Genomic DNA, 27,607 nt, shown 5'->3' with positions numbered 1-27,607 from the left:
GTTTTTATGGAGTCTCTTGGTTAAGGTTGCGGTTCTTTTTTTTAAAAAAAAAAAATTAATTAAATTGTAAAAAAAAAAAATAACTATAATTTAAGTTTTTTTTAAAGTTTGTATTATTATATATTGCATATTTTATAAATTTTAAAAGAGAAAATATGAATAATCGTTTATTTTTTTTATTATTGCTATAAATTGTCTGTATACTCAAATTCTAAAGGAGAAAATATAAGTGATCTCTTGAGTTTTTGTAATCCCAATAACGCATTGTCATTGAATATCCTCAACGCCACCCGATGGAGACTACGTCAAAATTGGTGGATATGGGAGAATTTTATCTGCAAGTGACATTAATTCGCAAAAACAACGGAATGTCGCTGGGAGAGGGTGCCGGGAACGAAAATCAGCTATCCGTTCCAGAGAGCAAGGAAAAAATGGTGCTACAACTGCCAGGCGGATGGGCATTTGCGTCACCAGTGCTCGATGCCCCCGAAGGGAACCCGAGTACCTATGGGAACCATGTCCAACAACTCGATGGCGGACGCTAGTGGAACTCACAAGAGGGTAGCTTGCGAAGTTGGAGTAAACCAACCGACGTCCTCCGCAAACTGGGTGCCGGTACAAACATTATTCGGGAATCTCAGTTGTCGTTGCCGATTCGTGATACAAGTGAAAGTCAAAGGAACGTCCAGGGCACCGGAGGTATGTGATTTATTGCAGCTAGCAGTGGCTACTATCGCATCCAGCGCTCACAATCCCGCCATGACCACTTTCTTTGGGAACATGAACGGTGATGAGGGACTAATCCTATGTCAGAGTAAGAGACAGTTATACATGAATGTTCGTTTGTACTAAATTAGTTTGAGATTAGTTTTTTTGTTTATAAATTATAGCAATTGGTAATGATAAATATAATATTATTTTTTTTGGTAGCCATGCCATTGGCCCATAAAGGGGTGGCATGTCGTTATGTAATGCCAATCAACCGACTTAAACAAGATTGATTGGATAATAATTAAATTTAGATAACATGTGATCGGATATTATATTTTTTAAATGAAATTCAAAAGAAATCATGATTAAATATTCTTATGATTTTTTAAATCATTTTTTTAAAATTTTTTTATGATTTTTGTTTAGAAATAAAAATGATTTTTTAAATTTTTTTATGATTTTTGTTTAGAAATAAAAAAGATTTTTTTGTAATTAAATTTATATAATACTAGAAACTAATAAAATTTTTGGTTTGTTATCCTATCATCTTGATAAAGCTTTTGTGAACATCATCAGTGCAGATTAAGAATAAAGGGTTGATAAGTAAGGGTTTTTTATAGTAGGGACTAGCTAGTTGGCGTACTTCTTAAGAAATTTTTATTTACAATTAAAAATATTTTGAAAAATTTTGAAAAAATTAATATAAATTAAAGTTTCTTCATAAGTTTGTCATAAAATTGTTTGAAATTTATAAGTAGTGTTATTAGCCTAAAAAAATTAATTAGTCTTAACCGAAAAATCGCCTAAAACTAATTAGACAAAAAGTAGGGATTGGGAGCTCCGTTTGTTTTTGGTGATTGTGAGACTCATGTGAGTCAGTTATATATATACATTTTCGAAAAAAAATTTTGTAAAATTTAATATAATTTTTTTTGTTCTTGTTTAAAAGAAAAATTAATTTTGAAAAATTAATTAATATTTTGTTTCGTGTGTCTTGTTTGAAAAAATAAAATAAATTAGTTAATAATAGAAATTCTTTAGGACGGTAATTCCAAAGGGCAGTTAAATTATTCAGGAAGGACATTCCAAAGGGCACAACGTAAACAATAATATTTATATATTTTTTATATTATACTATTTTAAATAAAAGTATTGCAATTGTAATAAGAGTTGTTTATATTTTGATAATATAATATGTATATTAATTATAATTGTTAAATTATATTTTTTTTAAATCCGTTATGTTTAACAAAAATTACTTATATTTTACACTAATTATATTTTTTTTAATACAGTTATTTCCAATAAATTTTTATTATAATAATCTATATAAAATTATACATTTTGAAATTTAATTTATTGTATATTATCATTAAAATAAATATATAGTTAAATAAATGGATGTTATTTATGTGAAGTATCTTAATACTAAATAAAATCTATAATTCTGTAAAATTTTGTTATATACAAAAATTTAATTAAAATAAATAATTATAACATAGATTAAGATATATTGAGTGATATCATAAAAAATAGAAGGTTTCAGGTGCAATTTTTTTTTTCTTTCTACACTGAATGGATTGAATTAATTTACAATTGAACACTAAACACTGGTAAAATTTTCAGAATAATGCTTCAAGTCGCTATTAATCATAAATTTGGCCAAAATTTTTTTATTAATATTTTTTCATTTATGCGGGCTACTTAAGTGGTTAGACACTAATAAAGCACTAAATATTGGTAAATTTTAGAATAGTATTTCGAATTGTTCAGTCAACTTCAACAAAGATGTTATAAAGATAACTACTAAAAAATTATATTGTTAATTATTTTTAGAGGCCCGGCCAAAGGCCGGAGTAAAGAGAGTTTGACTTCCTCTCCCCCCCCCCCCATTCCCACCCTACCATGGATAAATCCTGGCTACACCACTGGAGTTTACACACAAGAATCTTCAAATCTTTATTATAGTGAAACATTTTTAAGAAAAAAATAAAGTGATTCTAAATAATATTAAATAGACATTTATTATTTGTTGCCTTTCATACTGAAAAGGTTGCAGATATCAAAGGCAGAAATCAAATGTTATAAACGTATATTACGTCAATTTATTGATATTTAAATTTAAAAAATATAATGATCGCATAAATCAAAATAGTTTCCTATATATATTGACAATTTAATTTAGTGTAGTTTATCATAAATTGATCTTTTTTTTTTAAAGTTAAAATAAAAAATTGAACATTAGTTTATTAAGTAAATTGATTTATAAAATATAAAATTTAATATTAGTTTATAAACAAATTGATTTTTAAAATATAAAAGTTGTTTTTAACAAAAAGAAAGAAACAATTCTTATTACATTTGAAATATATTAAGTTACGCCATAAATAGCTTAAGGATGTAAAAAAAAAACAATTTTTTAAAGTTAAGATAAAATACATGAGTGTCACTGTTTAACATAACAATTTTTTAAAGTTAAGATAAAATACATGAGTGTCACTGTTTAACACATACTTAGATTTTTTAATTATATTTTGTATAATTTTACTTTCAAAAAAAATTAATTATTATTTAAAAGTTTAACGAGGAATAAATGTAGTCCACCAATAAACGCCTCGAATTTTAAAATTTTTTTTAATTCAAAACGCTATAAAGTATATATCACATCCAATTTTAGTACCTAATATTAAATACTATAAATATGAGCAAAAAGATTCATTATCATCTTGCTAATCTTTATAGTATACAAGAGACCATAGGCTGCGGTATATATTTTTAATTTATATCATTCTTCATATATCAAATAGGCGGTTTCTGCAAAGTAAAGCTAGCAACTCATATTTTAACAGGCGAGAAGGTTGCAATTAAAATTATAGACAAAATAGTCCTAAAGGTAGTAATTATTAAAATTAATTTAAATATGTTTGTTTAAAATTCTGCTTTATATAATTTGAATTTTCACAGAATTTATCAATTTGATATAATAAAATTTTGGTTTGTTGTTAAATGATTGTAAACATTTTTTATTTCCTTTATTTTGCCAATTAATAGGAAGTAAAATTTAAAGAAGGTGAGGAATAAATTTGGAAGGGGAGGGGGGTATATTTATTGGCTTAGGAGTTGTAGAAGAAAATGACATGATGTATATTTTTAAAAATTGGAAATTATATTATAAAAATAAAACCTACTTAAATTATGAGTCCAAATATAATTAAGTAATTTAAGGATGCATTTATAATTCTACATTTATTATTAATTTTTTAAATTATTGGTCATTTAGACTATGACAGTTAGGTATTAATAATAATCCTATTGGCAAAATTAAATAACTTCTTAACCGAGGAAGTTGGTAAAATGGTATTCAATTTTAAAATTCTTGTATTTTTATGGTTGTAAAGTCCATCCTAAAGTCAGGCCAAGAAAATTTAAAAAAAAATTTAAACTGGCTCAGAAAATAATATTTTTTGTATTGAGCAGGGCAATTCATGCATAAAAAATTTTAGGGTTGGCCTGGGCAATTTATACATAAAATATCAGACAGGACAATCACCAATTTTTTATAAAATTTTAATAGGCCAGTCAGGCAGGACATTAAAATGCTGATATATTATCATAAATTTCAAGCTAACATTTATTACAATAGGCTTGTTTCTTTGTATTTTAAGAGATAGTTAAAATACTAAATTTATAAATAAGTAAATTAATAAAAAAAAATAATTTATTTATGATATGATCTATAACAAATATAAATAACAGTATCAAATTATTCAACACAATTTATTTAACCATTATTGTAGAAATAACTATTGAAGAGATATACGAGCTCTAATTGTCATTGGAGAAAATTAGATTTAGATATTAAAAATATGATAAAAAATTGGCAAGGGAGGACATTTTGTAAAGCTTTTTGGGCCTGTTGGGCAAACTTTAAAAATATTATAATGGGTTATTTTGGGCCAGGTAAATTTAAAATAAAATTATAATGGTCCAGGCAGGGCAACTTGGGCTAAAACTCTTATGGGCCAAAGAGGTCAGACTTTGCAGTTCTAATCCATATTACACCTGTCACTTTTAAATGATTTAATACTTCTAATTGACTATATGCATTGTTTGATGTTCTTGAGTTATTTAAAACAGATATGCCATCTTGAATATTTAATAGGAGACATTTATATTTATTGTAACTCAGTTTCTAGTAATCATTATAATGTTGTTTAGGTAATATCAAGAGCATAAATATAAATAATGATTTTTTTTATAAAATATTTACTTTTATTTGTTTTAAAAATTTGAAAAAAGAATGATCACATACTTTACACTTATTATATGGGACTTATAAATATATAATGCTATATATGCTTGATTTGCATATAATATTATCTTTCTATAATAACTGATAATTAATGATTCATATCCATAATTTTCATTTAGTAAAGTAAAGTAAAAAAATAATGTAAATTTTGCTATCAAAAACTTTAACTTATTTTATATTTTATTGAATAATATGTTTACTTAAATAATTGTAAACGATTAAATTAACAAATATGATATGTATCTTTTTAAAATTTAAATTGATGAGGATAAAGATATTATTTAAAAATTTGTATTTTCGATTTAAAATACAAGATACTTTTGAAAAAAAAGAAACAAATATCCTCAATACTGCCCAACCCTGCAACTTTATTAGTTGTAGTAAAGTATTGCAGTTCAATTGAGTCATATGTATTTTTAGCATAGCGAATTTCATTAACTATGAAGCACTTTTGCTTTTCAAAAACATTTATTAAAAATAAAAAAAATTTTAATTAGCAAATATTATAATTTATGTTTATAATATTTTATCATTGTTTTACTACAATATAATCTAACAGTACTACAAAAATTTAAACAAAGGTGTAATCTGGGCAAACGCTTTCAAAAGTGCTCCCAAAACCTAATAAAATAAACGAGGAAGCCACCCAAAATGTATTTTACCCATTTTGGTAAATTCTGAGTAACACCTCTACTATTGTTTAGATGGATAATGCTAAAAACATGTGAACCTTTTTCTTTTTTTGAGTTTCTACATATAGTTATGATTAATGATACTTATATATAGTGTTGCTTAATTTGGCTTAACCTAAAAGTCGGCTTAATCTAATTAGTCAAAAATTAAGCATCAAATAAGGAGCTCGGCTCGTCCTTAAGCGTTAAGCAACACTGATCCTAACATAAATTATCATTCATTTATATTCTAATTATTTATAATTTTTTTTATTTATTACATAACGCTTTCGGACGATTAGCTGAACCTCTTAGCCGATGCCTAAGTTTTCACTATCGGCTAACCTTTTGGAGTCGGCTAAAATTAGCCGATTACTTAAAACAAGTTACATATTTTTTTTCTTCTCAGGATGATCTCAAAAGGGCGTACGATGAAATAGAGGCACTTAAAGAACTTCACCACAAGCACATTATTCAATTGTATCAAGTAATTGAAACTGAAAACATCATGTACATGATTATGGAAGTATGTAAAATTTATTTTAAAAATATTGTGATATCGTTCCATGTCAAATAGATCCCGATTCTCTCTGCTCATTTTAATTTTTGTGATTTAGTAACTAAAGTACACGTAACTAATGCATTGTTTAAATTTTAGCATCCTAGTTCTAATATTTTTGGAGATATCAAGGTATAAAAAACGACCTTGTTTAACACTTATCGATTGTCAATTAAAGATATTTACTAAAAACTACGTAATTATAAATAATGATTTTAATATCAAAATATAGTTTACATTCTATTTTTTTATTGTGTGAAAAATAATGAGTTTCTTTGATTTTTTAAAAATATATTAAGCGAATGTCACTAAGACCAATCTTTATCGGTATTAAAAGAAATCGGAATGCCAAGTTTTTTTCTTTTAGAGGGAATATTGATAAAATTAAAAACACCTTCAATAGATAGCATAGTTCTAATATTATTTAAAATGCTATTTTTACAATAATAATAAATTACATCTCATATATTTATGCAAAATTGTAAATTTTCAAAAAAATTATGAAGGATAGGTTGGAAAGTATTTTTGGGAAATAAAGTATATGCATATAATTTAGTGAATTTAATATTTTCTTACCAATAAAAATTACAATATTGCATAAATATTTAATTAAATTCTTTTACTAAGAATAAAAATCAGGGTTGGGTGTTTTGAATGATATAAAATCCATATTTTATGGGTTTATTCTAGAAATAATTTTTCGTTTGCTTTGGTAGAGTTTCCTTTTTTTCATTATTCAATTGAATTTTTATTTTAATTCTCATACGTTATTACTAATTTTCCCGTGGTCAAAGCTTTAAATCGATGTTAGTTCTTTTTATTAACATAACCCAAATTGACTAAAAAAATTTGTTGATTAGAAAGTTTAATTGAAGGGTTATTACATGCAAATGCAAAATATTCTAAGCTTATTGCTCACATCTGATTAATGTTTAATTTATAGATTATACTCCATAAATTTTATTTTTATCAAAGATAATGCTCTTATCATCGATATTACATCTAATAATGGCTATATCATAACCTTAAGAAATCCCCGTTTTTTTATATCACAGTCTAATTCACTAATCGTATCATGTCCCTTGATATTGGAGATATAACATATCTCATTCTAGGGCGAGACAAAAATGATTTGATATATTTATTCACAACAATAGTCTTTTCAAAAACCTAAAGATTTTAACCAAATAATTATTACCTAAGCCTCTAAATTTCGCATATAGATGGCAGAGGCTGGCCAAATATTGATGCCTGGGCAATATATTTTGGCGAAAATCTTGATTTCGCCGTTTTCTACAAATCGAAACTTTCGAGAACTTTATACATAAAAATAATATTTTGGAGTATGTGACCGGCCATATATACCTTCTATCAATTTTGCCATCCCTCATAGATAAAAATTTTTAAGATAATATCAGGGCAATTAATTAAGTAATATGTGTTAAAAATATATTCTTTGCATTTTAATTAGTGTTCTTATCGATTTTTAGCATGGAAGCGATAACTTGACATTTCGATTTTTTTCATATAGATATAGATTGGCCTTAGTGACATAATGCTATATGTTTATAAAAATGGGGGAAACTCATCATTTTTTTATAAGGAATTTAAACTTTAGGGGTTAAATGGCATTTTAAAAAATCTGATAATCGAATGAATACACATTATTTTGATATTTTATAATCATTATTTTTTAAATTGTAGTTATTATAAAATCTTCAATTGAATGGCAATCAATAAGCGTAAAAATAAATCATTTTTCATATTTTGAGCCTTTGATATCTCCAAAAATAAAAGCGATATGGAGAGTTAAAATTTAAACACTTACGTGCACCTTAGTTTGTATTTAAAATATTGCCCAAATCCCAAAAAGTTACTCAAAAATCATGTTATATATAAGCCGCCAAAAATAAAGGGAAAAACGTTTAGTCCATTTTTGAAATATTTATAGGAATATTAGCAACCTGACTTGCCTACCCTCATTATAGGCCTAATTAGGATTACTGTACCTAAATTTATCATATCTTTTATATGAATATACTTCTATAACAACAATACAATGATTTTATTTACATTTATTTTAGTACTGCACTGGTGGGGAACTCTTTGATTACATCATATCCCGGGAAAGGATTCCGGAAGACGAGGCCCGACTCTACTTTCGACAAATCTTGATGGCTTTGGCCTACTTACATAAGAAGGGCTATGCACACAGAGACCTAAAACCGGTTTTATTTATTTTTAAAAAATGATAAGAGATGTACCAGATCCAATTTTATTAGTTGTTCGATACCGGTTCCTAAAAACATTAATTACCCGGTCATGTCCTATATAAAAATATCCGGTTAAGATCCGAGTATTTTAATAGATCTGACCGGATCCCTGAATCAGGTACATCTCTAAAATATATTTTAATATTTTATCTTTCTTATTGTCCTCATTTGGTTTTTTTTTGTATAATATGTAATACTAATTCAGAAAAAATTATTGTTACTTTAGAAAATATATTTTTTTTTTTAAATTAAACCATTTTATTTTGATGGGGGGTAATAATATGTAATTTGTGCAAATGAACTGATAAAAATTTTTATGATAGTTTATTCAAAATATCTTATTCTTTAATGTGTTAACTAGGAAAATTTGCTATTGGACGAAAATAACAACTTAAAACTTATTGATTTTGGTTTGTGTGCCCAATATCAAGTATATTTCAAATTATAATGTATAATTTTAATTCCCTTTAAAGCTCATATTTCAATTATAATCAAACAAACGCTTAATCATTATAGAAATATCGAAATCGCAATTTTTTATTTTTCAAAATCTCATTTTTTCGTTATTCAAATTAATATAATATATAATAATGAAAATAAACATTTTACAAAAAATAACAAAACAACAATTCAATACATATCATTTATCCCCAATCTACTGGGTTCCGTTCGTATTCTTTTGGGATAACGATCTTGACTTGTAGTTTCTTCCTCTCTCTCCTTTAGATTCAATTCATCGTTATTGCTTATTATGTCCTCTTTGTTTACTCTCTCTTCGGTTCTCTCTTCCGTTCGGGTCTCTCTTCTAATTCGTATTCATTAGTTAATATATTTTCGGTTCTTTTCCTTAATTGATCAGTATGACGTATAATCGTTTTACCCTTTATACTTACTTCATATCGTAGTGATCCGAGTATGCTTTTAATAATGGCTTTTTCCCATTTTTTTTCTTTATTATTGTAAATTCGCCACCACACTTTTTCATTTATTTCTAATTTTTGAGTGTAGTATTTTAATCTCCTTTTTGTTCCCCCGTTCGAATATTTGTTCTAACAATCCTCTAAGGTTTTATTTTTAGTAGTATTTCAGCTGGAATTTGTTTAGTTTCTGTCCCTGATGTATTTCTGTGATTGTAGATAAAAATAGGTAGACTGGTTTCTAAATCCCCCTCGTTTCTTTTATTCATGCTCTGTTTAAACGTTCGATCTAATCGTTCTGCTATGCCGTTTGTCTGAGGATGGTAAGGACTCCCGTCGCTAATTGTATTCCGTTTTTTTCGCAGAAATCATGGAATTCTTTACTGCTGAATTGTGGTCCGTTATCAGAAACGATTATCTTAGGAAATCCGAATCTGGCAAAAATATTTCTTAATATTTTCATCGTTCTTTCGGTTGTAGTATTAGTCATGGGAACTATTTCTGGCCAGCTACTGCTAGCATCTATCTTTACCAACTAATAATGATTTTGAAATGGTCCAGCATAATCAATATGTACTCGGTGCCAATCTTTTGGTAGTTTTGGCCAATTTTGAATTGATGTCTTTTGAGGCATATCATGTTGTTCCTGGCATTCTCTACATTTTTCGACCCATCTTTCTATATCTTGGTTTATATTAGGCCACCACGCGTATTGTCTTGCTCTCATCTTCATTTTTACCATTCCAATATGTCCTTGATGTATCATGTCTAACACGTTGTTTCGGTATTGTTGTGGTATTATCATTTTAGTTGTCCACAATAAACTACCTCTCTCTGTTGTAATTTCCTCTCTCCTTTGACTATATTTCTTTGAACATGCATCATAGTTTATTGGCCATCCGTCTATTGTATATCTGTATACTTTAGAAAGTATGTCATCTCGCATTGTTTCTCTTTCAATTTCGCTTGCATTTAAAGGTGTTTCTCCCACCTGTATTTGATTTAGCGTTTCTTCTTTTGATATTGGAGTTCCCTTTATAGGTAATCTATATAGCATGTCAGCATTTGCTATTTGTCTACTACTTTTGACTTCTATTTCATATTGGTAACGTGCTAATAATAAAGTCCATCTTTGTATTCTGGCAGTAGATGTTGTTGGTTTGTCTTTTCTTGGATGAAATAAACTCATTAATGGCTTGTGTCTGTTTGCCATTTCCATATATAAATTCTTTGAATTTTGTAACCCCTAATATGATGGCGAGAGCTTCTCTTCCTATTTGGTTATAATTTTTCTCAGCTGCATTTAGTGTTCTTGAGGCGAATGTAATGATCTCTCCTTACCCCCCCCCTATATGTGATATTACTGCCCCAATTCCTATGGCTGACGCATCTGTTGCTAATATAATGGGTAATCTTGGATCATATTGTTGTAATATTGGAGTACTACTTATTTCTTGCTTTATTTTTTTATACGCGTCTTTGCATTCATTAGTCCATCTCCAAGCAACTGATTTTTCTAATAATTTGTATAATGGTTAGGCTTTGGTTGCAAAATTTGAATTCTGAATAGTATATTGCTGACCCTAGAAATGACTGTAATTGTTTCAAGTTTGTTAGTTCTGGTGCATTTTTTACTGCCTCAGTATTTTTTTCGGTAGTTGTAATCCCGTTTTTTGAAATATTGTGTCCTAAGTACTCGACATTTTGTTTGAAAAATTTATATTTTTCTATTTTTAGCTTGATTCCATTTTCATCTAGACATTTTAGTAACTTTTTTAAATTTGTTTCGTGCTTCTCTCTATTTTTCCCTATTATTATAATATCATCTAAATAACAAGCTACTCCTTCAAAACCTTTTAATAAATTCTCTATTGCTCATTGAAATATAGCTGGAGAAGACGATATACTAAAAGGTAGTCTTGTATATTTAAATAATCCTCTATGCGTATTGATTACAAAATATTTTTGAGACTCTTCCCTCACTTTAATTTGAAAATAGGTATCTGAGAGATCCAATATTGAAAATTCCTCTCCTTTTCCCAAACTGGCTAATAAATCTTGGATTCTTGGTATTAGGTATGAATCAATGTTAATATTTTGATTTATAGTTCTTTTAAAATCCCCGCAAATTCGTAATGTTTTATCTTTCTTTTGAACAATTACTATGGGTGATGCATAAAGTGAATGATTATTTTTTTCTATTACTCCTATTTTTAGCAATCTGTCTAAATCTTCAACTTTATCTTTTAATGTGTATGGTACGGGACGTGATTTACAGAAAATTGTTTTCTCGTTTTTCATATATATTTGTGCCTTAAAATCTTTCAAGCAGCCCAACTCTTTGGTAAATAATTGAGGAAATTCATATTGTATATTAATTTTATTTATTTGTATGGTACTTTCAGATATTTCAGTCATTTTGGGAAATTTAGTTATACAGTTTCTTCCAATGAGATTTTTGGTGTATCCTTTTGTAATTACGAGAGGTAGTTCTAATGTTCGTCCTTTATATTTTACTTTTACTACAGTCTGATCTAATGGTGGTATATTGGTTCCTGTATAGCTTTTAAGTTTTAGCATGCAATTTGTTAATCCAGGACAATTAAGCTCATTTTTCCAATCTATATTGTTAATTAAGCTTATACCCCAGCTCCAGTATCTAATTCCATTCTGATATCGCTGTTGTTTATTTTAACATCCACCAAAAATTATGGATTATATTTGTTTGCTTTATTATTAATAAAATTCACTATTTTTTTTCTACCTAGCAATGTGCCCAATTTTGTTGCATTTATAACAAATGGCATTCTTTAAAAAACAATTTTCCCTTCTAAGGTTTCCGCTGCAGGAGTGGTAGGGATTTGGTTTTTTGTAGCTCGTATTATAATTATTATATGATATGGATTGTTTATCATTATCATTAGTATTATATGATTTTGTTTGTTTATCATTATCATTATTAACTTTTTGAATTTTATTTATATTATCATTATGTTCCTCCTCTAACTAATCGATAGTTTCATCATTTTGTATTTTTTATAGCTGTTTCTACTGAAGTAGCTATTTGAATAGCTTTATTTATGTCTATATCATCTTCAGATAATAATCTTTGTAAAATTTAGGATTTTTATTTCGAATATAAATTTATCAGTATTTAAATATTCTCCAAATTCACAAGTCGTTGCTAATATTCGAAGATTTTGTATATAGTCTATTAATTTTTCCTCATTTTTTTGATTATATTGATAAAAATTATATCTTTCTACAATTATATTAGGAGTAGGATGAAAAAATTTGTAAAATGTTATGTAATTCTAATACCTCTTTATTTCCTGGATTATCTGGTGCGCATAAATTTACCAACATTTTATAAGTATCACATCCTATTGTTGTTAATAACAGGAATTTTTCTTGTGATGATGTTAACCTTTGTTGTGTGTTTTTAAATTCTTTAAGAATCCTTTAAACTCTTTATCGAATGCGCCATTTTTGTAGTGTCTTATTTAGTAATTATAGAAATATCGAAATCGCTATCTTTTATTTTTCAAAATCTCACTTTTTCGTTATTAAAATTCATATCACCATATAAATAATGAAAATAAACATTTTTCAAAAATACAAAAAAATTACAAAATAATAAGTCAATACTTATCAGTAGCGAATTATGTTTAAAATCCATTATATCGTATTAACTAGTTAAGGATTTAAAAAATATATTTATCTCGACCCCTATTTTTTAAGCCGGCGGGGTTTTTAAAATAATATGATTTGGTCAATGTTCTGAATCGAAAATGGCATTTTGGCTTGCATTTTGCCAAATTGTCATGGATGAAGAATTTATATAATAATTATAATATTTTATAATAATCATAACCAAAACAATAAAAAATATCGAATTGGTTTTCAAAATATCGGCTCCGATATTTTTGAAAACGCTAAATACCTGTGCATATCCGATCCGATATTTAATATTGACAGATCCCTACGTATTTTTATCACCCATTAACGCAAGGATTAATTAAATATTTTGAGTGGTAATGGGAACTAGCCCTTTTAAATGTAACCTTTTAATTTTGAATAATCAAAATCAAAATGTTATTTTAAGAAAAAGCACTTATAAATATTTATAAAAAAAATATGAAAAGGATAAAATGGCGTTACGTTTGGACACATGTTGTGGAAGTCCAGCTTATGCCGCTCCCGAATTAATCAAAGGAGATCCTTACATCGGTTCAGAGGTTAACATAAATTTTATTTAAAAAATTACATATTAAAAACAAAAAACAAATATGACCGAATTAATATTTTACTAAATAATTTATATTAAATCTTCTCCCGTTTTTATTTTAAATCAACCAATATTTTTTTATCAGATTAAGCCGGGTTTGCTGGTTATCCCATCATTTCCAAAAAACCCTTTCACTATCTGTCACTTTTCTTTCTGAATATAAGACCTTGTATTTCCATGATCTTTTGTTCCCAACTCCATCATACTCATGTTCATTTCTTCACTTATTTGTTATTTAAGATACCCACAGCCATACCCCTTAAATCTATCTCTCCTTATTACAATAGCTTTCGCCTCTACCCTAATTTTTTTTTCTCAATTCCATCATTGACCTGCCTCTCAGTTAAACGTTACACATCTTACCTGACTATTACTTTGATTTTTAATCAGCCACGTCTTAATCTAACCTCTTATACCATTACAATCCATTGCACAGCTTTCCTAAACTATTACTGAGTATTTATCTAGCCCTTGCCAATTGCCACTACAGCTGGGCCCTACTTCCCTCGTCTCGCTTAGTGAAGGTCAGCGGTTTAGTTTTCTCGGTGTGGGTTGTGGTTTGAACCGAGACCATTTGATCTTTAGAATCGATTCTGCGATTCGGTTCATGTTTTTCAATTAATTTTAGGTTAAGTTTGGATCGGTAGAAAAATATGATCTTTTTATAATTATCAAATAAATATAAAATATATTTTCAAGGCGTCTCAAACTTTATTCATACAATTTTATTTAATTGATTAGCTTCACATATATTACTGAGAAGTAAATTCAGTGATCTGATTTCTAAATATCTAAAAAATTTCGCGGTATCAAATTTTATAAAGTAAGATTTTTTAAATTTACTAATTGAAAATCGACATGATTAGGGAGACGTTTTGTCTTTTATATAAAATGCGAAATTTTATAAATTGGCTATTGAACCTTGAAGATCTCTATTATTTATCAATACTTGAATTTATTATTATAAAATACAATTTTTCGCTTTATCATCCAAAATAAAGGGAAAATGTAGTGCTGTAAACATTTTTAAAAAAATCGAACGCGTTCAACGTTCAAATTGACAAAAATCGAACGCGTTCACGTTCAAATTCAAAAAAGGACACGCGTTCAAAATTTTATGATAAATTTTTTTTTAAATTTAATTTAATATAAATAAATGCCTTATATTTTTCAACACAATATATTAGCCATGATAAAAATAATAGTTTTATTTTGATAATATAATTATAAATACAAATATGAACGATAAAAAAATAAATTTATAAAATTTTCTTAAATACTAATATTAAAATGCCTTATTATAATTAACTATATATATATATATATATTATGTAATTATTTTTACTTAGAACAATTAAAATAAATTATTAACTGGCTATATAGTTATACATATTATATAATATAAAATAATTAATGTTACAATCAGATGTCTTTTTAAATTGGAGCTTGAAGATGTTGACACTGATATAATACTTTTTGGACACATTTTACATTTGGTAACTATTGAATTACCTTTTGATTTTAAAACAGTGAAATATTTTTGATATTTGGGCCATGGTAATTCTAATTCATCTAATATTGAATTTTGATTTTCAGAATCTGATGATGAAATATTTATATCCATGCAAATGCTAATCTATTAAATTAAAATATAAAATATTCAAATTAATAAACTTTAATCTTATCTTCTCTAGCAGTAGCACGTTATGGTACGTTAATTGCAATATGAAAGAGGAAAAAGTAAAAACAGCTGATTAAAAAATATAAGACTTTTTTGTTAAAAAATTGGATTAAATATTAATTTTTCAAATAAATAAAAAAATAAGACTTTTTTGTTAAAAAATGCGGATTAATATTAATTTTTCAAATAAATAAAAATAAAAAGTGTTTTTAAAATTGAACGAACGTAAAATTGAACGCGTTCATCAAAGAAAAGGAACGCGTTCACGTTCAAAGTTCGTCAAAAAAAAAAGAACGCCGTTCATCACCTTTTTTCAAAAAAACGAACTTCGTTCACGAACGCGTTCGTTTACAACACTAGGAAAATGTCGTTCTCGTGTTATTGGTTTAAAGTTAAAACATATTTTTTATTAACTTCCAAAAGAAAGAAGGAAGGTCCTGAAATTTCTTCATTTGAGTACAATTGCTTTATTTTATTTTTTACTAAAACAAACTAGACATGTTTATTGATAATTTATTTACAAAATAAAAAACTAAACAAATACTGTTTAAAAATTATTAATTATTATATAATGTTCAAATTTTTAATGTGGGAATAATTTTAAAATTTATGTGAGATTTTTGCGGAAGAACTTCTCCTTTTTATGGCTATTTCCAGGTTTACCCAGGTAGGCCAGTTTTCCCTTTTCCAATTCTGACGGTCCTGAGTAGTGTTGTTAAACGGCTCGTTTTGAGCCGATTTTTAAAAACGGCTAACTCATTATTCCATCCATAAAAATATTATGCAAACCTGAAGATTTTGCTCATAGAAGCAACAAAGGTCTAGATATATATAAACGAAATCTCGAGGCTTAGGCATAATTTTTCTGGCTAGTATATTGAGTTAGCCGTTTTAAAAAATCGGCTCAAAACGAGCCGTTTAACAACACTAGTCCTGAGCATCAATATTTGTAAGATTCATGCTTCTCATATCCGCCGCTATCACATTTGTCCACGTCATCTTGAGCCTTCCTCTAGGTCTTGATCCTCCTACTTCAAGGTGCATCTCTTTACCCAGTCATCTTTTGTCATACGTTCCACATGCCCAAACCATCTTAGTCTATTTCGTCGCATTACCACTCAAATCATCTATACCCAATCTTGCTCGCAATTTCTTGCTAGTTTTTCTCTCTCTCAGAGATACCCCACACATCCATCTAATCATTCTCATCTCTGTTCTTTCTAATTTGGCTTCGTGAGTCGTTTTCATTGCCCATGTTTCTCCGCCATAAACTAAACAACTCCTCACACAGCTTACGTAAACTTTCCCCTTTAACTTCAGAGAGACTTTTTTATTTGTTAGAATAGACCACATCTCTCTGAACTTCTTCCATGCCCTTGCAACAAGAATCTACACCACCATCACTGTTTAGCATATCACCCAAATAACAAAACTTATCCACCTTTTCTAGGGTTAACCTATTGCCAATATATAAGCCACTATTTTCTACGTTATCATTATTATGTATCCCTTTCATGCACGATCTACGAATAAAAGTCATTCTTGATAATATCAAACTTGCTTTTTTCTCGCTACATCTATTATGTGTCCATTTATGGCATCTGGTGCATTGGATTGAATTTCTAGCAACTCCTTTCCCAAATACACCACAAGGCCACTTACCGGATTCCTCCATCTTTAGATTTTCCCCACCAACACCTTTGTTTTTGCTATATTTATTTTCAGGCTCTTTGCTTCTGTAGCCATCCTCCATTTACTAATTTTATCTTTCAATTCCCTCACTGTTTTGCCATTAATACAAGGTCATCTGCATATAATAGCTCCCAGGGAAGTCCTTCACGTATTTCTCTAGCCACCACATCCAGTACTAAGATAAATAATAATGGACTCAGCACGGATCTCCTTGATGAAGTCCTACCTTCACTTCAAAGCTTTCACTATCACCATAATCCATCCGTACTGCTGTTTGTCTAACCTCACGCGGCACCCTGTCAAATGCTTTCTCCAAGTCAACAAACGCATAATACAATTTCTTTTTCTTCGCAAGATACTTCTCCTGTATTTGTCTCACCACAAAAATAGCATCTGTTGTGCCTTTCCCCGAAAACCAAACTGCATTTTATCAATTTTAGTTTGTTCCAATATCGCTTCTCTAACGCCCTATCAAATACCTTCATTGAATGTTCCAAGAGTTTAATAGTTCTGCAAGACCCACAATCTAAAGGATCACCTATTCCCTTGTATACTGGGATAATTATACTTCTTCGCCAGACCTCGGGAATAGTTCCTTCTATGACAATTTGATTTGCCAAATTTATTAACCATTCAATCCTTAAGTTATCAGAACCTTTAAACATCTCTGATACCACCATCGTTAAACCCTATGCCTTCCCTTTTTTCATCTTTTTCACTGCTCTCTTTATTTCATCCTTGCCAAATTTACACCCTGGACCTTCTACCTTTGCACAACTAACATTATTATCCAATTCATTATCTTTGTTCAAAAGCCCTTCCATGTAGATCTTTCAGGTGTTCTTAATACCATTACTATCAATCACCATTTTTTCTTGCATATTTTTCTAACATTTAACACCTACCACATCTTGCCTCTTTTTTGCCATCTGCTTTGCCATTCGAACCACATTTCCCATTCCTTTAGCGCATTCAATTTCTTTAGCAAACTCCTGCCCTTTTTCTTCTTGCGCTTTCGCTATTAATTTCTTAGCATTTCTTTTCGCCATCTTGTAAATATTGTTATCACTTTTATCTACACTATTATACCATTCTTTGAAGCCCCTGCGTTTCTCATCCACAGCTTTCACTACCTCCGGGTTCCACCACCAAGTCTCCTTATATCTAGGCGGCCCTTATGTCGATCCACATACCTCCTCAGTTGTCATCACCCTTGTTTTCTTCATGGCTCCCCCCATTTGTCATTTACCCCAGATGCTCGTGTCACCTTCGTCTCCTTTATCGCCAATGTCATATTGAATTGTCGTCTTGCACTCTCCTCTTTCAATTTCCATACCTTCATTCTTGGCACAAACTTTCTTTTAGTGATTCTGGCGCCTTTAAAAGTAAGATTTCCTGTAACTAGTCGATGCTGATTAATACATTCCTCTCCCTGTATCACTTATTTTTTACTATACATCCATCACATCTCCTTAATAACAAATAATCCACCGCACTTTTGGTACTACCTGACTTATAAGTCACAATCTTCTCTGATTCTTTCTATTAAAGACAATCATATCCATAGCATCACTAAAATATAAAATCATCTCCCCTTCCAGATTCCTCATGCCGTAACTGTACCCTCGTACTCCTTCATAACCCTCACAACTCGCTCCTACATGTCCATTCGGATCTCCACTGGATAATCCCCTCTTCATTTGGTCTCGATGTCACCCCCAATAGACTTTCTTAAAATATATCTTTCTCTTCTTAACTTCCAAACTGACGTGCATATACCGAGATAACATTATATAGCATTCTACTAAAAATTATCTTGATAACCATTATCTGGTTATCTAGCCTTCTTTTCTCTGCAATCAATATCCCAACTCCAGCCTTATCACATTACTTCCTTGCCAAAAGTATTTATACTTTTCACTAGTCTTGCCAATCATTCTTGCGCCATTTCCTTTCATCTGGTCTCTTGTATGCAGCACACAACTATATGCCTTCTAAGCAATACTTCACCACTACTCACGCTCTTCCCGTCATACTCCCAACATTCCATGTCCGACCCTTACTCCATCCCCCTTAAACAGGTTTCTCCACCTATTATCATATCGTCTATCCGTCATAAGTTTCATTTTCATCAATCGTGGTTCCACCAGGTTTCCCATCCTTCTTTGTTGTAACCATAGGGAAATTTTGTAGCAAGATTTTCCTGACATCAACCCTATAAGTGGTTTTTACACCCCGTAGAGGAGACGGTCATCCCATTCTAGACCCTAATCATTGGGAACCTTTTAGACCTCCATTATCTGCCAAAAGACGTTGCCACTCCCCTGCCACGATGAGACTGTAGGAAGTATTTTGGGAGAGATATGGAGTAGAACGTGTTGAGGAAAAAATTGCGTGGGTTTCCCGCTAACGTGGAGAGACCTGGCAACCTAACCATAGTTCGGTGCATAATCTTTCAACATTCCTTTAAGTTGCGTCGTTTCGGGGGCGCAAAATTTTGGACATTGGTAAATGACGATTTACTTTTACTTGTTGCTAATTTTAGATGGAATTTTTTTAATACTAATTTTGAGGATTAAGAAAATTGAGTCCAGTAAGTTGGAAGAGCTAGTGACACCACAGATTTTCTGTTTATTCGCCCTCAATCATCTCTTTGATTTTTTCCAGCATTTGTCCTCAAATGATTCTCTCTGCTTGCTCCTTTTTTTCTCATAAAATATCTTATCCTCTAATTCCGTTTTATTTTTCGGCATCGGCACTAATTATTTGGTTAGAAATCCATGATAATCCTTCGCCCACATAAACCACCTTTATTAGTCCTATTATAACACCTAAAATTCAATTGAAAAGGTTAATTTTTATAAATTGAAACCTATTTTTATTTTTAATTAGGTGGATGTATGGAGTTTGGGTGTTCTCCTTTACGCTTTATTGTGTGGATTTTTACCATTCGACGACGAGAATCTATCAAACTTGTATCGAAAAATCATGGTAAATTATTATAATAAAATGTCATATATAAATTCTTTCATTCATTCTAATTATGGGCCTTGTGTTAAAATTATGATTTTAAATCAGTGTTGTATAATGTAAACGCCACTTTAAATGTAACGTTATTTTTCATTTTGAATGAAAAAGAAACGTCATTAACATTACTCGTTACTTTCCAAAAGAAGAAACACAAATAAGTAAAGTCATTAATAACTTTCAAAATAAAATACTATAGTCGATATTAGTGATCTGCATCGGGCCTAATTTTTCAAGCCTGGCCCGGTGCGAAATTTTTTTTAAAAAAGATTTGCTGGCCCGGCCCGAACCCGAAATTTTTTTTAAAAAATTTACCAACCCGGCCCGAATTTATTTAAATATAGAAATTAATTTTTATAATTACTCAAAAAGACATATGTTATATGTGTATTAGTTTCAATAAATAAAATCAAATATATATTTTACATAAAAAATTCAATATAAAATTAATAAATTTAGATATATTTTAAAAAATTTCCAAAGTCCCACCAACCCAGCCCGATTTTATTAAAAAATATTAGGCCCGGTCCGGACAGAACCCGATTATAAATAGAATGGGCCTAACTTTGCAGATCACTAGTAGATATTACTATTAAATTTTTCCAGATATTATGTTTATGTATAAAAGGCTATAAAAATACAATATTATAATTAAAAATATATAGTTATCAGTAAAATTTATAACCATTTTTTGTTCATTTTTAACAATTATTTTTCATAATTCTGATTAGACAAAGAGAATGTTCGGCACTCTTCAAATGACGCCGTTGATATTTTTTTAATTAAATAAAATTATAATATTTTGATTGATTATATTATATTATGAATAAAAATAAAATTTTAATTAATTTATAAGATATATTATAATCTTTAAATATTAATAAAATAATGCAGAATTTATTTCTGGATAATAGATCAACTTAGTTTTCAATAAAATATAATTATTTATATTGATAACCTGTAACATCTGATATGTCATGTCATTAAAAGTCTAGTGCTGTAAACGTTATTTAAAAAACGCTTTAATCGTTGGTCGTTACTTTTGATAAAGGAACGCATTACTGTTACTCGTTACCTTGTGAAAAAAATAGAATGCGTTACTCACTATTCAAAAAAGTAACTCGTTATTCGCCCCCCATCTTTATGGATAATAAAAATAAAATGACTATATGATAAGTTTGTAATAAATTTTCCTTTATTTTTAACAAGAGCTCTTAGGACAAATGATGTGAGGGTTGGATTTTATTTAATAAATAAAATTTTTAAGGGAATTTATTAAAAATATTCAATGATCAAAAAACTTAATAGATTCTTTACAAATCTTCATTCAGATCTTCTGCAATCTTTTTTTATCTTCATCAGAATTTTATCTGAATTGATATTTTTTACCTTCATATGTTTTTGATTTAAGCTGCTGGACAATAGGTTAAAATATTTGAATTAGATCACAATCTACACTTACAAAGTGTCGACTTAATGCCCTTAGTTTTCTTTATTAGTATAAAAAATGTTTCATACTCGAGCCAGGGCAGAGAATCATCTTCATCTGTAGAAGCACTATTAACTTATTCTTATAAAATAAATTATAATATACGAGATTATAAAATAACGCGCCTTGATTGATTCAATATTAAAAGATTAACAATCTTAACTGAAAATTCAGAAAATGTAATAAATAAAATTAAAATGAATAACTTTGGTTTGATCAGAATTAAAAACTCGGCTAAATTTTTTAAATAATATATAATATATTCTTTAAGAAAAAAATAAAAGTAACGTTTTGCGTTATCATTACTCCAAGAACGCTTTACTTATTACTCATTAATTTTTGAAAATCCTTTAACGACGTTATTTTACAGCGCTAATAAAGACTAAGAGAAATTCGAATAAATCAGCCCTGTTAGCGGCAATTTCCTTCAGTTAATTATATTATATTATAATTTTTCACGTATATCTTCTATCTTTTAAAAAATAACGAGTAACCTAATTTCAAGTTAGCTCATTGTTTGATAATGATTCAAGGTCAGTTAATTTCTTCCAATTCCATTTATAACTATTTATTTTATTATAGTTCCCTTATAGTTTAAAATTATTAACTTCATTTTTAAAATTTTTCTAAACATTTAAAAAAACACAATACATATTTTATCTTATATATTTTATGAACCAAAAGTCAGGTCAATTCGTTAAACCTGACTGTTTATCGCATTCCAGTGTTTCTCTTTTGAATAAAATGCTAGAAACTAATCCAGCCCGAAGGATAAACACAAAACAATTGTTGACTCATCCATGGGTCCTCAAAAATTCTGACTTTGCTAATCCCTTATCGGCAAAAAATGATCAAAATTCTAGCCAACATTCAAATCATGTACAAACAATATTATATCATTTTATTTGTTGTAACCAGGGACATGGAACAGAATGTTCCGGAAACGGAACTTGGAAATTATAGAACGGGAAAGGTTATCTCGGTCTTTTCCGGAACAGTTCTGTCCTAATATAATATTTATTATTTAATTTTTTATATAATTATATATAAAGGATCATTCACAAATACTCGTTTATTATTTTCTTAATTCCAGTTTGCTTCACATGACAATATTTAGCCCATTGTCATATTTGAAATATTTTTAACTGTTTTATTCATAGAAATATTGTATCATAAAATTTTAAATTTTAATTGATAATACTATTGCCAAATTTGTTTTGAGAGGTATTTTTTGACCTCTATGGCACCACCGCACAAAAATATATGTTTAGATTTAATACTCCATAGTGTTAAAATTGGTATAATATAATAAATTAAAAATAAAAAATTTTTTATGGAACGCGTTCCATTACATGGAGCGGAACTTATATTTACTTAATTAAATTCAATACTAGTAGGATGCTTCTCTTGATATTGGGGACCCAATAAATATATATATCGTTTTTTCATTTTTCAAACATATTTTAAATTTTTTTTTCCAGATTTTCAAAAATATTTGACCAAATTAAATACTTCTATCAATTTACTAAATTTGACCGGTCAATTGACCGACTTGCCAACCTTGTTTAATTAGATTATTATTATCACCCACTTGACATTTTTAGAGTAAATGTGATCATTTTTAGGAAATCTACAAAATCCTATTTAAATAAAAAAAATCAATACCCATAAAACATATACACCACCTAAAATATATCCTGACATGCAATAGTAAAAGATTATAAGATTGATGAATCGCGAACTTATTCGCCAAAATACATCTGAATAATAATTCTCACTTCACTTATTAAGGACAAATTATATTGGTATCAGTTAAATTTTTAAAAAAAATTGGCAATATTAACTATAAAATTTAGTTTTATCGAAAAAAAAAATTAATATTTGGATTATAATTTTATTTTATTCTAAAGTTGCGTGATATAGATGAAGATATTATCGAAGAAATATCTACTTATTTCGATAAATCACCACAAGATTTGACCATAGAAATCAAGCAGGTTTGTCAATATAATATTTTTCTCCCTTAAATTCTACATAAATCAAATATTTAGGAAATTATTTTTCTAAAAAAATAAATATATTTTAATATAAACTCATGATTTATTGCGTAAAAGAATAAATACGTGTCCAATCAGAAATTTCGCGAATAATTTTTTTAACAAATCAATCAAATAAGCTTAATTCATTTTAGCCAATAATTAAATATTAATAAAAAATGTGCTATTTTCTGGATTAACAATTTTTCCGGATTTGGAATCTCTTAATTTTAGATCATACGGGAACGATTTTTAAATTTGAAAAGATCTTATATTTATCGGAAATGTATTTCAGCATATGTAGAGTATTTTAAGCTATGAAGACAAATTCCCTATGATAATTTTTTATAAAAAATTTATATATATAAATGAAAATTATAAATTAAGAGTAATTTAAAAGTTATACCTCTGAAATTCATGGAGTAGGTACTTCTACGCTTGCTGGAATATATTTCTGGTAAAATAGAATTTTTAATTTAGAATATCGATAGATACCTGAAGATTTAAGTCGGCATTCCAGAAAAACATGAGATATATCGTCGGCTAATTCCAAAAATATATTTTAGATAGGAGATCATATTATAATAAAGCAAATAAAGGATTATATTTTAATATTTTTAATGGTGATATGGGAGAATACCACTAAAGAATTGATTTATCGAGAAAAAAAATGCATTTTGCAAAATAAGTGGACATTGAACACTATAATACTTAGACGTCTAAAAATGTTTGGATAACTCAAAATGAGGATTCTTATTCTTATATTTATTTTAATTATTTTTTAATATATTCTTTTTAAAATTTTACAATTATATTATACATATGAATAGACAAAATACGATTACCAAACGGCCACGTATTTGTTACTCCTGAAACGGAAAAGGGAAGGTAAAAGTTATCATTTGCTCAGCAAGAATAGACATAATTTCGACAAAATTCCTAATTATCCTTTTCTTACTAAACGGGCAAGAGTTTTGAATAGAATAGATAATATAGGCGATTTCAATTCGAATAAAGTGAGTTATATATTTTTTTAAAACTATATTACTTGATCTATTTGATTCCAGGCCCATCTGCCATTGAAGGGGAAGAAGACGCTAATTAGAATAAAAGGGGAGGAAAGTAAATGTATATAAAGGGGGCAGAGAAGTACGCTAATTTTGATTTGGATTCACTTTTTTGTAAATTTGTAAGGGTGTTGAAATTTTTAATATTCAATCATCATACTAGTTTTTTTAAATTTAATATGAGCAATATAGGAAGATACTATAGTAATATTTACAGTGATATTAATCTTTATAGTATAAAAATAACTAATAAGGTCTTCAACACGACATAAGCAAGTTATTTAATTTCATGAGCAAACCTTAACCACAACACCATTTATATTTTATATTAATTATTTGATCAAGAATAATAAATCCCTTAATGCACATCATAACAAAGTATATGACGCGTCCTTTCTCGAGGAAAACCTGAATAATGATTTCACTAAATATATCAACAGAAATGTAGATTATCTCAACAGTGATAACGCTTCTAAAAAATCTATCGAATCTGGATTTGGTTCCTACTCCAATAATAATGGTAAATGATATTATGTGATAATTTAATTTATTAATCAGAGTGCACCAGAAATTGACCTAGTACATTAAGCCGTTCACTTATTTAAATAAACCTTATTTACAATAATTTGTTAAATTTGGAAAAGCAAAGCAGGAATCCTTAAAATTTCAAATCATTGCTAAAATTTCTATCAAATAATAACAAGAGTAAGAAACTGATTAATATGATAGTAAATAATTTTTAATACAAATCAGTTGAAATGATAAAAGGAAAATATTAATATATTCACAAATATTTTTGAAATTTAAATTTTTTTAAAACAAGGTTTAACAAAAATATTTAAATGAGCATTTTAAGTTTTTTTTGCCCAAAGAATTTGAGCAAAATCTTTGAAGATCAGCAATTTGATTTCATCGTGAAATATATATATATAAATCCAAAAAGATTTGCTTAATAAAAAATACAACTTTGAGCAAAATTTGATCTAAAATACTGTTTATTTAATATTTTAGTTTTGAGCAGATTGCGTAACTATTTAAAAATAATATATAACTAAAATGTGTTACAGATACAGAGGATGAGGTGAAACGAAAAAATAGTGATAAAAATAAAGGTTTATCTTCTGGCGTCTTATCTCCTTCACGTTCTTACGATAGTAGCTTAAATGTACAAGGATTGGAACAAGAATCTCCACATATCATGTATCTTAGGTTTTTCATTAATTTTTTTTTATATTAATTTAGAAAAATTTGATTACACATTTATAAACAAGCTATAATTGCTTAGCATCACTAAAATATAAAGATATTTTATTTGTAATTAGAGGTCCCATCCTAGTCTAAATTATATTGATAAACTTAAAAAAAAAATATCTTTTTAAATAATGAAGCCTTATTTTTAAACAATTATAATCAGAACTAAGTCTTTAGAAGACCAATTGAACACCACGGGGCAAGAACAAACATTAACTCCTGAAGTTACTAACAAAAAATCTAACCACAATGATAATGATATTTTGCCTGGAGGTAAAAATGGTGAAATATTGGTTGATACTTTATTAAAAACACCACAACAGCAATTCAAGAAAAAGTTATCTCATGAAAGTAACGTATCTCCCTTTTTAAATTTTTTAATAAAATTATTAAAGTTTGACAAAAAATTATAATTTTAGCATTCGATATCTTTAAAAAGGACGAATATGAATATTAAAATTTTCTATCGATTATTATTAAGAGCTTCTTTTTTTTCAAACAATAATTGGACCCCTTGGATAGGTTCTTCCTCTCACAGCAACACTTACAACAAAAATTTGTTGGGGAGCATAGAAAAGGGGATAGACAAAATAAGGAATATCCTCTTTAGCCCAGCTGTGTCTCATAAAAATTCTTCATCTATCATTAAACGCAGTGGTAATAATAATAATAACGATAATATTAGCACCGGTACACCCATTCAGATTGGTAACGATACCACTATTGGTTACAATCCTAGGAGTGTTATAGTATAAATTTTTTTTATTTGTTCTGATAAATTTTTCATCCTTTTCAGTTGTTTTTTTGCTAAAAGATTAATCTGCCATTTATTGGGTGACTCCATAGTTATAAATTTAGTTTTAGTAAGTTAGACTCGAGTGAATTTAAACAAAATATATAATTTATCAAAATTTAATAAACGCGAATTAATAGGTCCTGAATAACGTATCAACCAGTGGTTTGACAAATTTTACTCATATATCAACTTTATTGAAGGAAGCCCTCGTTAAAAAGGGTATCATTGTTAAACAAAAGGGGTTTGCAAAATTATCTGCATAAGCATTCTAAATCATTTAATAAAATATAATGTACTCGATTTAACGTTTAGTAAAATGATTTAAATATTAATATTTTGATTTATCGATTTTTACTTAAGATTTTTTTATACATTAATCATATAATTAGTACAAGTCGGACATATGTTTTTGACGATGAGATTAAAGTTGATTTTAGAAAAATAATTTACAATATTTTTTAAAAAAAACAAAACGTACGCATGTTATTTTTTAGATAACTTTTGAAATTTCAAAAGATAAGAAGTCTTATACAAAATAACTAATTTTTAGATTAAAATTGCAAGGCCGTGTGTTAGACGAAAGCGGTAAAACTTGCCTAACCTTTGAGCTGGAAATCGTTTATATTCCTAAATACAAAATGTACGGAATCAGGAGGAAAAGATTGAGAGGTGATTCTTGGCATTACAAGAAAATATGTGAGGAAGTGCTGGCTTTAACATCCGAAGATAATAGTTAACACCCAATCAGTATTCCTACTAATAAATTATCAATTCTATTTTAACAGGGTGAATAAATACTGTAATTTTTTTATATGCACTTATAACATGCTTGTTATA

General features: G+C 28.2%; 1 protein-coding gene across 1 annotated transcript; it reads left to right on the top strand.

Moving 5' to 3' along the window:
- The first annotated feature begins 242 nt into the window (after positions 1–242).
- On the top strand, positions 243–27,584 carry LOC135928615 (maternal embryonic leucine zipper kinase-like). The gene is made up of 16 exons (XM_065465071.1): positions 243–814; positions 3,519–3,604; positions 6,104–6,220; positions 8,338–8,481; positions 8,888–8,956; positions 13,589–13,681; positions 19,997–20,095; positions 22,305–22,499; positions 23,531–23,617; positions 24,487–24,672; positions 25,069–25,243; positions 25,791–25,932; positions 26,138–26,325; positions 26,497–26,723; positions 26,908–27,011; positions 27,321–27,584. The coding sequence occupies exons 1-16, from the start codon at positions 481–483 to the stop codon at positions 27,505–27,507; spliced, it is 2,433 nt and encodes an 810-aa protein (XP_065321143.1). The 5' UTR covers positions 243–480; the 3' UTR covers positions 27,508–27,584.
- The last annotated feature ends 23 nt before the right edge of the window (positions 27,585–27,607 follow it).

Source organism: Gordionus sp. m RMFG-2023, chromosome 4 (genome assembly GCF_954871325.1).
Source record: "Gordionus sp. m RMFG-2023 chromosome 4, tfGorSpeb1-WG-v2, whole genome shotgun sequence".
NCBI classification, from domain to species: Eukaryota; Metazoa; Nematomorpha; class Gordioida; order Chordodea; family Parachordodidae; genus Gordionus; species Gordionus sp. m RMFG-2023.
The sequence above is the reverse complement of the archived record's forward strand: the minus strand, read 5'-3'. Positions and strand labels throughout refer to the sequence as shown.

Coding starts and splice junctions, on each gene's coding strand:
- LOC135928615 (XM_065465071.1), top strand. CDS start 481: ATGCCCCCGAAGGGAACCCGAGTACCTATGGGAACCATGTCCAACAAC. Junction 815..3,518: donor GGGACTAATCCTATGTCAGA/GTAAGAGACAGT, acceptor TATATCAAATAG/GCGGTTTCTGCAAAGTAAAG. Junction 6,221..8,337: donor TCATGTACATGATTATGGAA/GTATGTAAAATT, acceptor CATTTATTTTAG/TACTGCACTGGTGGGGAACT.